This window comes from Montipora capricornis, chromosome 13 (genome assembly GCF_036669925.1).
Source record: "Montipora capricornis isolate CH-2021 chromosome 13, ASM3666992v2, whole genome shotgun sequence".
Classification (NCBI taxonomy): domain Eukaryota; kingdom Metazoa; phylum Cnidaria; class Anthozoa; order Scleractinia; family Acroporidae; genus Montipora; species Montipora capricornis.
Genome location: NC_090895.1, coordinates 26,994,953 through 27,004,952, shown reverse-complemented (window position 1 = coordinate 27,004,952; position 10,000 = coordinate 26,994,953). Strand labels below are relative to the sequence as shown.

At 39.8% G+C, this 10,000-nt stretch overlaps 2 protein-coding genes across 5 annotated transcripts in view; one reads left to right on the top strand and one right to left on the bottom strand.

Annotated features, from left to right (window-relative positions):
• Positions 1-6,002, bottom strand: part of LOC138029279 (histone H4 transcription factor-like) — an 11,515-nt gene extending 5,513 nt beyond the window's left edge. Inside the window, exons 1-3 of the mRNA XM_068876995.1 lie at positions 5,445-6,002; positions 401-553; positions 216-293 (exon numbers count right to left, since the gene is read on the bottom strand). Coding sequence (XP_068733096.1) covers positions 216-293; positions 401-553; positions 5,445-5,940 — 727 coding nt within the window. The 5' untranslated portion in view covers positions 5,941-6,002. The remainder of the gene's footprint in view (positions 1-215; positions 294-400; positions 554-5,444) is intronic.
• A 449-nt stretch (positions 6,003-6,451) lies between these two features.
• LOC138029077 (pseudouridylate synthase PUS7L-like) overlaps positions 6,452-10,000 on the top strand; it is a 23,529-nt gene continuing 19,980 nt past the window's right edge. Inside the window, exons 1-3 of one of the 4 annotated variants that reach the window (XM_068876759.1) lie at positions 6,452-6,644; positions 8,714-8,900; positions 9,952-10,000. The exon at positions 9,952-10,000 is cut by the window's right edge and continues 93 nt beyond it. In XM_068876759.1, the coding sequence (XP_068732860.1) occupies positions 6,580-6,644; positions 8,714-8,900; positions 9,952-10,000 (301 nt within the window). In that variant the 5' untranslated portion in view covers positions 6,452-6,579. Of the gene's footprint in view, positions 7,765-8,713; positions 8,901-9,951 lie in introns of all 4 variants that reach the window. The other 3 variants (XM_068876760.1, XM_068876761.1, XM_068876762.1) reach the window with 3 other exon arrangements.

The window sequence follows — 10,000 nt, the reverse complement described above, 5'->3', positions numbered from 1 at the left end:
TTCAGAGATGTATCCAGGGTGCGTCATTGCATCCTGGGACGCACTAGTTTTTCTTTGGATGCAGAAAAAAAATTGAATGTTTATGCAAATTACAAATGCCAGGAAAAACATGCGAATGGCAAATTTAACAACAAACTTGACTTAAATTTTATTTGTTAACTGGGGGCATTTGAGGTGTCAATTGGTTAAACATAATATTGCTGTCTTTCACATACCATGGTGCCTCATATGATCTCGCAGTATACGCTCCGAGCCACAGTGCTTTAGACAGTGAGAGCATTGAAAACTCTCATCTAAATCAGAAAATAAAGTCAATATTAATTGAGTATGATAACTTATTTTTTTGGAAGCATCAAAAGAATGTATTATCAGCCATATTGATAACAGAGCAGGAACTTACATCCTGATGAATTCTGTCGAACTAAGTGGTCTACTAGCTTTGTTCTGCTAGAAAACATTCCACCACAGGTTTTACATGCAAAAATCTTCTCTTTGGTGTGACTGCGACAATGTTCCTTAAGCTTGTAATGATTTACAGCAGAAAAATTACATCCTGAAAAAAACAAAAAAAACAAAAAAAAACAAGAGCATTTTGATCAACTGTTACTTAAGATATAGTGGTACTGTGTATCCACAGATCAACACCTTTACCCTCTATCATTTTAAAGTTTATTTTTCAGTTGGCGAATTCCAAGTTCACGTCTGCCTCCTCTTCAAAGCGAGTCTAAATGCAAAGTTTTTCTTATGAAAATTAGTTTTCATTCATTATGTAAAGCAGAACTAATTACCATCACAAAAACTTCACACTCAGACGCGCTCTGAAGAGGAGGCAGACATGAACTTGGAAATGGCCCATTTTATTCTCTTTAACATAACGAAACAATTGATAGTCCTTGGTCGGCAAACCCCACTGGGTGGTGAAGTACAGCTCGTCACATCAAACCATCCGGCAGAGCATACCATCAACGCTTTGTGGGTGAAAGGAGTCGACATTTAACAGCATTAATTTATCATGCCCTGGGGACTACGTGAGTGGACACAAATTTCTTTTGGATAAAGAAACGCAGTAGGCAGTTTTCAACGTTTTATGGAAGGTTGCTTGGAAGGTATTTGAGACGAGATCTGCACACCATACTTGGATGACATACTCTTTTACAGTAAAACATTCGAGGAGAATGCGGAGAATGTACGAACAGTGTTGAAGCGTTTGCAGAAACACTGGGTGAGATTTTAACCCAGCAAATGTACCCTCTTTCAGCGTGAAGTGTGCTATCTGGAAAGAAAAGTAAATCAGTCTGGATACAGCATTGATCCTCAGAAAATTCTCCAGGAATGGCTTACCCTGATTAGAGACAACCATTCATACTTCACACCTATGCGTGAGAGCAAGGATTGACAGCAGCACTTTACCAGAGACAAGATGTTCAACTGCAACTCAAAATTTTGAGCTTTTGAGTGTAAGTTTTGGATTTCACGGTCTGCCATTACTCACATTCAAAACTGACCGATTGGACCTTCGAGGGTTGGATCTAGGAAAAAGTGATGTCATTGACTCACAAGCTTACAATTTCAGCATGTAAACACTGCTTATTATATTATGCAAAACACGAATTTCAAAGTCTGAAAGTCCGAAACTCCTGTGCTGCATATTAATTCAGCCGCATACACACACATTGCATTCTTAAACAATGGAGCCTTTGACGTAATTTTCTCCTCAATCCAGCCCTTTCTTCAAAGTTAGTAATGTTGGACCATTAAATAGGAAAATTCCAGTTAAAATAAACAGGTACAGTGTGTATCTTTTGAAATCAAGGATTAAAACTTGGGTCACTTACTCTTTAGTTAGCATAGTTTTGATATCTAAAGAAAACTTAAAATTTATTTTTTGGTCATAGTAGCACTTTAAGATCTCCAGGAAGCCCAGAGATAGGATGAGACCATCAACACAATGATACAGTGGAAGATCAGGAACAAACAACCAAATTTGCTGGATTGATGCAGAATGTCACCCAAAACAAAAGCTCTCCTATGGGAATGGAAAAAACTGATTGTTGTAGACAAGGGAATCCTTAGACGAAGAAGTTGTCAAACCTTATAACTTCTTCTTCCAAAGAAATTCCACAAGACGGTATACATGTATAGAGAAGTACAATGAAGAAATGGGACACCTGGGGGTAGAGAGAGTCCTTCATTTAGCGAGACAAAGATTTTATTAGCCGCACATGCAAAGAGATATTGAACATTACGTGTACGTCACTTGTGTCTGCAGTTGCCTGAAACAGAGGAGACCAAATGTCATATCAAGGAATGCCGTGGAATAGTTCAATCCAGGAATACCCCTTACCATCCCCAAGGAAACGGAAAACTGAGCAGCTTGACCAAATCTTTCTATCCATGCTGTGAACATTGCTGGAACATAAGAAAGCTAACTGGAAGGAAAATCTTGATAAAGTCAGTCATTGAAGGAAGGGTTATTGTGCTGGACAGTAGAGGAGACAAAATGCTTCTTGTTCTTGCCACAGTTGATCCAGGTGCTGATGACCTCTTCTGGAAAGAACTCCTTTATACTGGGACTGGCAGTTGACACAACCATCAAACCTTGCAGTTAGGATGTTCCTCTTTGCTGGAGTCAGGTTTTCTTTTACTACCAATTTTCCGCAGGTCAAGCAGATTCGCTGACATCTTGTATACTGACAGTGAAAACGTAGCATGCGATCTGATTTTATTTTGCATGTTTTTTGGGTGGGTCATGTGACCAGTGAAAGTTCCAAAGCATCTTCCTTCAAGGCCACTAGGGCATGTACTAAAACCAGGAACACCGGAACACTCCGGAACACCCTGGAAGTAACCCAAAACCCTCAATTTGGCTAGCCCTAGGCCTAGCTAGGCCTTAAGTTGGTTTTTAGGCCTAGGGTTAGCACTCTGGAACACCCTGGAAGCTAGGGTTAGCCCTCAATTTGTCTAACCCTAGGCCTAAAAACCAACTTAAGGCCTAGCTAGGCCTAGGAGTTTTGGGTTACTTCCAGGGTGTTCCGGGGTTCCTGGTGAGGCGCGAAAAAAGAAAAGTAGAGCGCAAATGGAGATGCACTGGCCGCAGAGATGACATGTTGGACAATAAGGCAAAAAAGAACTATGAAAATCAGACAATGAACGAAGCACGGATAAAATTCTACCAAGACTTCATTGAAGAGAATAACACTGATCAGTGTAAATTATTCGTAGCTGCAAAAACTCTGCTCAATCAATGCGACCAAAGGTCTGTCTTTTCTCCATGCGTCGACAAGTTGAAATCTGCTAACCAAATGGGACAATATTTTGTAGAGAAGATAAGGAACATTCTAAGGTAGACAACTTGGCATTCACTTTACCCATCGATCCACATGACAGTGGTGCAGATGTGCAACCTACTGTTGCTCAACTTAATGCGTTTACGGCACTCAGTGAGGACGATGTTTAACAGCGCATACATGATTCTAGCAAAAAATCATGCAGTCTAGACCCACTGCCTACATCTGTCGCGCTTGACTACGTTGATATATTGTTGCCAGTTATTACCAAAATTATTAATTTGATATCTGGTCAGTTTGCAGAGGAATGGAAGTGTGCTCTTATCAATCCACTATTGAAGAAACTGGGTCTTGATCTATTGTTTCCAAACTACAGGCCTGTTAGCAATTTACAATACATCTCCAAACTGACTGAGAAAGCAGTGTTTAACCAAATGCACGCACACGACGACCAACGCAATTTATCCCGAATTACAGTCATCGTATAGCAGATTTCATAGCCCTGAAACAGCGTTACTCAAGGTCACAAACAACATTTTGATGAAGATGAATTCCCAAGAGGTTACGCTATCCGTCACGCTGGATCTGAGTGCCTCATTTGATAAGCTAAATCATGGCATCCTAATCAGCCGAGGAAGTGGGTATTAGTGGCCTAGCTCTGGAGTGGTTTAGATCCTACCTGCAGAACAGAACACATCGTGTGGCTGTTGATGGGACGTTTTCCGAGAGGTTTGTTTTAGATCATGGAGTCCCACAGGGCTCCTGTTTGGGCCAACTGTTGTTCGTCATTTAATTGTCCAAGCTCTTCAAGGTGATTAGGGATCAATTGCCAGAAGCACACTGCTGTGCAGATGATACACAATTATATCTGAGTTTTAGGTCACACAGCGGTGCGTCGCAGACTGCTGCTATTAATGCTATGGAGTGTTGTATAGAGAAAATAAGGGAATGGATGATAAGAGACAAATTATGATAAATGATAGGAAGACTGATTTATTTTGATTGGAACTCACCAGCAGTTACAAATTACAGCCGTGCGCTATTTCAGTAGGGCACGATACACTGCAAGCACGCAAGTCAAAAACCTTGGTTGCTGGCTGGACTCACTTCTCAACATGTCTAAACATGTTACTAGCGTGTGCATCTCCATAGTATAAGGCCTATAAAGAACTATCTTTCCAGGGGGAATCTTCTGACCCTAGTACATGCATTTATTACAAGCAGGCTAGATTATTGCAATAGTCTGCTTTATGGCGTGCCAAAATAACAAATTTCGAAATTCCAACGCGTTCAAAATGCCGCTGCAAGGTTAGTTATGGACAATGGGAAATATTCCCATATTACTCCTGCTTTGTATGATTTACATTGGCTCCCAATTCACGCTGGCGTTTAAAGTCATCCATGGGCAAGCTCCCATGTATTTGTCCAGTTTAGTGTCGGTAAAATCCAAATCTTATTATAGCTTACGCTCAAACTGTAACACCCTTTTTGATCCCCTTAAAGGCAAGATGCTGGTAACTCTTGGAGGGCTTTCATTTCAGGCGTTTGTACCACAATTATGGAACGCCCTACCGCCAAGTCTACGAGATGTCACATCAGTTGAGACTTTCAAGAAAAATGCAAAGACATTTTATTCAGGAAAGCGTTCGCAGATAGGTTTACTTTAATAAAATTTTAGGAATTATTTTATCTTACTTGTACATATTATAATAATTACAAACTTAATTGTTTGTACATTATTATTGTAATTAGATTTACTATTTTATTTTATTTTCAAGACATGTAAAGGGCTTTTGATCTTTCATGGTAAAAAGCGTCATAGAAATTATTATTATTATTATTATTATTATTATTATTATTATTATTATTATCATTATCATCCCCCAACAGAAAAGTCTGCCATTGAAAACTTTTCTGTTCAACCATTTGGGTCTTATTTTAGTCACATTTTGTTTCCTGTTTTCTCTTGGAAACAAAAGCTTAACCAATCCCCACCCTGTCCAGGTTGTTGTTTACTTTGACTTGCACATTACATCAGTAAGACTTATGAAAATGGTGACGGCCCATAATAAGAGGCCTGCGTAATTTCAACTCTTTCGGACTTCAAACAACGGGACTGCATTAGCATTTTCTCTTTCTCCTGACAAGGAAACTTACCTTCCCATTGGCAAGTCACCATGTATTTTTTCCTACCATCATCTCTAACTTCAGACAAAATTTTATCCACAGCCAAGGCATGACTGTCTACGTGCCGATAGAAGAGTGTTGGACAATTAAATTCAACACCGCATTCTTTCCACTCGCAGAGAAACGGTTCTTGACTCTCTGGAATTAAATTCCGGCTGTGATTGTCCAAAGTACAAGAAGCCAAGTTCATTTCTTGCTGTTTTTTGAATCCTTGAACCTTTAACCTTGTGTGAAAGGCATGGAAGAAGACGTGGCGAATCAAGTCGCCGGCGTCCATAGGAGAATCCCAACCGCATTCCCTCCAGCTACAAGAGAAGTTGTCCGGAACAGTGTCTTCGGAAATACCTCTTCTATACTGCGGTAATACTTCACACAAATGGCTCTCAATGTGCTCTCTGAACTCATGAAATTGCGAGGAAGGAAATGTTCCGTCGCAAGAACCCCATTCACATTCAAGAACTTCCATTTGATTTCAAAAATGGCGGAAATAGTTCAAGACCGGTAGACAGTTCGTAAAGGTTAGCATGAAGATGAAATCTCTTTTCACATAACTACGCTGATGATTGGTTTAAAAATATCGCGCCAGTTTCCTCGCGCGATTTTTCCCGCGTTATTTGTTCCTATATGTATTTGTACAGTTAATTTTTCATTTAGTGTACTTGGACACGGAATCGAATAGGCTATTTCAGAGTTCACGTATGTCTCCTCTTCAAAGCGAGTCTAGGTGCGAAGTTTTTGTGATGGTAATTAGTTCTACTTTACATATGAATGAAAACTAATTTTCATAAGAAAAACTTTGCACTTAGACTTGCTTTGAAAAGGAGGCAGGCATGAACTCCGAAATGGCCTATTTTTACCCACATTCTCCTCCCCAGAGCCACCCTGCCCTCTCAGCCGTCAAAGGCTGTGCACGAAAACCAAAAACTCGTGCGAAGGCCCCGCTGGCTATTTTTTACTTCATGTCAAGCTAAGCCGTCATATAGTTGTCGATGCAGATGAAGTACTTCATGTCAAGCCATCATATACATGTAGTTGTCTGTATCCTTCGACTGACTGACTTTCTTCAACTGCTTTTCCTTTACTTACCGCATGCAGACAGACCAACATGTTTGGCGCAAGTTGTTACCTCGATTATGTGAAAAAGGAATTCACAGGACAAATCAAACAGACGTATCCTAAATACGTTAACTGTCATGTTTGTTTTTAAGTTAAGGATCATTCTTGTGTTAGGTATACAGGCCAACTGGCCAAGGTCTTGAGCCTGGCCAAACAAGAGCAAGACTTGAAACTCTCATTGTTGTTTGGCCTGGAACTTTCATCCACTCTCGTCTACTCTTGTTGAATCGATCTCGAGGGTGCTCAAATTTTTTTATGAGAGTTGGTGAGAGTTTTGTCTCGTTTGGTCGTGCGCGCTCGCGAGAGTTTGAGCGTGAGTTTGTCAAACTGGGTCACTCTCATGAGCTCTTAAGAGTTTCAACTGTCGTTAACTCTCTCTCTTGTTTGGCCAGGGCTTTATATGTATTCATTTTTTGATTTTATGATTCTTGAAATCTCACTATGGGGGAGGGGGAGGGGTATTCTCTTATGCATGTGCCGCCCCGTACGGTAGGGTTTTTGAGGTGCTCAGTCCTGAAATAGGGTCTCCTGTTTCATTGTCTGGTATTTTTGGAATTGTGTTATTCCTTAGATAGGGTCACTAAATTGCAGTATTAGCACCCCAAGACCCGCTCTGACCTCTCGCTGAATTTGTTCCTGGTAGTCCCTGGTTCAACTTCCCAGCTGCACTTGTAAATAGCCAACTGGTTTGCCTCCGGCCTGTCGGGATTCTTAACTGTTGTAGTTGTTGTGTTCTGTTGTTTCGTTGATTGTTTCATTGGCCCTGAAAAGTCCCTATGGGGAGCAGTCAATTAAGTATGTAATGTATTGTATTGTATTGTATTGTATGTGCAAAATAAAAAATATATTGTCTATTAAAACTGTACTACAAGCCTGAGAACAAGTTTAACAAAGCGAATTTTAAATTTATTTCCCTTAAGTAGGGTGCCATTTTTTGATTTTGGGCCTTAAATCTGATTTTCTGCCCTTAGAATCCCCCCCCCCCCCCAGGATTATATCTGGTCTCCTTTGGAAACGTTCTTTGGACTGGGGCCTCTTCATGTATTCCTTCTGCCAAGGAGGAAAAGTGCATGACTGTTAGCCTGTACGTATACTTCTTGATCATCTTTCTTGAATGACTGACAGGCTGATTGGTAGCATTTTACTGTATTTGAAATGAAAGTCATCCATGAAGGTAATGGTTACCCCATGTGGTAAGCTTTCTGCAAGGATCGTGTCGTGTCGAAAGGTGTCAGCCTTTCTCTGGTTTTTCTCCCTTACAAAAAATCAGCATGTAGCTTATTCCACCTGTGAAAAGTGGTATGACAAAATACAGTGAGGTACATGTACATAAATACACATCACCCTGTAGAGAAAGTCTTCTTCTTCTTCTTCTTCTTCAGCCCGCTATTTTCTTTTATATTGTTGTATACACGCATTCTGTTGTTGTACATTATATATACATGTACTTTCTGTTTCTTTGTTTTTTGTAACCCTTTAAACATCCAGTCTAAAATTACAGTAAGTAGCTGGCCTACAATAGCTACATGTATGCTAATTGCAGGATACTATGGTCTCTGTATTGGCTTTTAAAATAAAGTGCATGTTGTTGTTGTCGAAGTGGAAAGGGTTTTGAATTACATTACAGTAATGGTCTTTTTGCTGACTCGTACACTGTAAGTCATTTTATTAATGGTTGATTGAATTACTCCTTACATGTAGCTTGCAGTGTCTGACACTTACATCTACTATAAAAGGCTAACCATTTTTAAAATGGGTGCTTAGACTTAAATACTGTTTGTCAGCACTCTTTGTAGGCAGTCGGCAGTCTGTGGTTGTCATTTACTTTTTTGTTCAATAAAGGTTTCTCTCTTAATAAAGCTTCAATAAGGCTCTCTTTGGTGAGTTAGCTGACTGTCATGTTGACTAGATTAATTTGCTAAGGAACTGATTGGTGCAAACTTAAATCACTAGCTTCCTAATGAGGCTAACTGTTTGACCTAGCCTGAATTTCATCCGTCTCCTCTTTGGAGTAGGCAACCAGAGGAGACAGTTGAAATTCTGGATATATTTAGCCTTCAGTGTGATCTGCTCTGGGAAACGTGATATTATTAACAAAAAGCCACTTGACACAATCATTTTAGATGGCAGGATTTTGTTGTTACTGAAATTGACCAAACAGGACAACTGGTAGAGCTTATGCCTGGAAACATTTCATCTGCAAAAGAAGAGCAACAGAATCCATTAAATGAAAAGAAACAGTTTCAAGGGCAAAACATGGAAAGGCAAGAGCAAAAGAGGATTAAAAGTGACCCACCGTTATTAACTGAGGTATACTCCATTATGAAATGGCCTGTTTTTTAACCATCTTGTTGAATGATTACTCTGCACAAAGGCAAATATGAAAACCGCATTGGACCCAACACTTGACACTAATCTAGATCAAGTTTCTCTTTAATAATTAACTCAGATTACAAAAAAATGACCAGTTGAGTTAAACTAATGTTAAATATTATTGTAGAATGTGTTTTAGAATGGGGAGAATTTAGGGCAGATTTTCAGGAAACATGGATTTTTGGGGTCTAGAGATTTTTTCCAAATGTGCATTTATTTTTTGGTTTTCTTGTGCTGCTGAATTGTTTGTAATATTTATGGTCTTGGCTTTCCCTGCCAGCAGAGGTTTCTTTTCCTTCTCTTTTCCTGGGATGATTCTCAGTACAGGGAAAGAGACCTCTGGCATGGGTCGAAACTGACTGTGTTGAGCATGCACGGTGGTTACTTAGCGACCAAATCCTCACATGATACTTAGGGCGCGTTCGATTGACTGTATTCCAGAATAGGAATACATAGAATAGAAGTTAGAAATCCTTCGCTTTTGCGGAGATTCATATGAACATTGTCAAACATCTGCTAAAATGCTATTTTAAACATAGCTTTTTATCCTTGTTGCTGCAAAACGCCACACATAGTGTTTTAAATCATCACTCCGCGTATTCTTATTCCGGAATAGGGTCAATCGAATGCGCCCTTAATGTTGTGTGGGCTCATTAACAATAGACTTTCGAAAGTCACTTCACGTACGAAAAATCAGTTCTGGGGTTATCGTGAGGTCGACTTGTGGCACGTCTAATTTAACAACAATTATGGAATTACTGTAAAGGAATGTGCGGGATACAGTGGGCTCAATGCACAGTCAGTAAACATATCATGGGGTATGCAGTTTGAAGAGTGCTGTCGAAGGTTGTGGACGGCAGTTGAGTTTCAACCCATGACAGGTCTCTTTTACCTGTACTCATCAGCCCAGCAAATGCAAAAAGTAAAGAGACCTCTGCTAGCAGGGAAGTCTTGGCTTTCTTGTAACTTAAACAACATTACATTTAAGATTTCAGGTTCATTTGAAAGGTTGAAAGATATTGCCATGAAAGATCTGG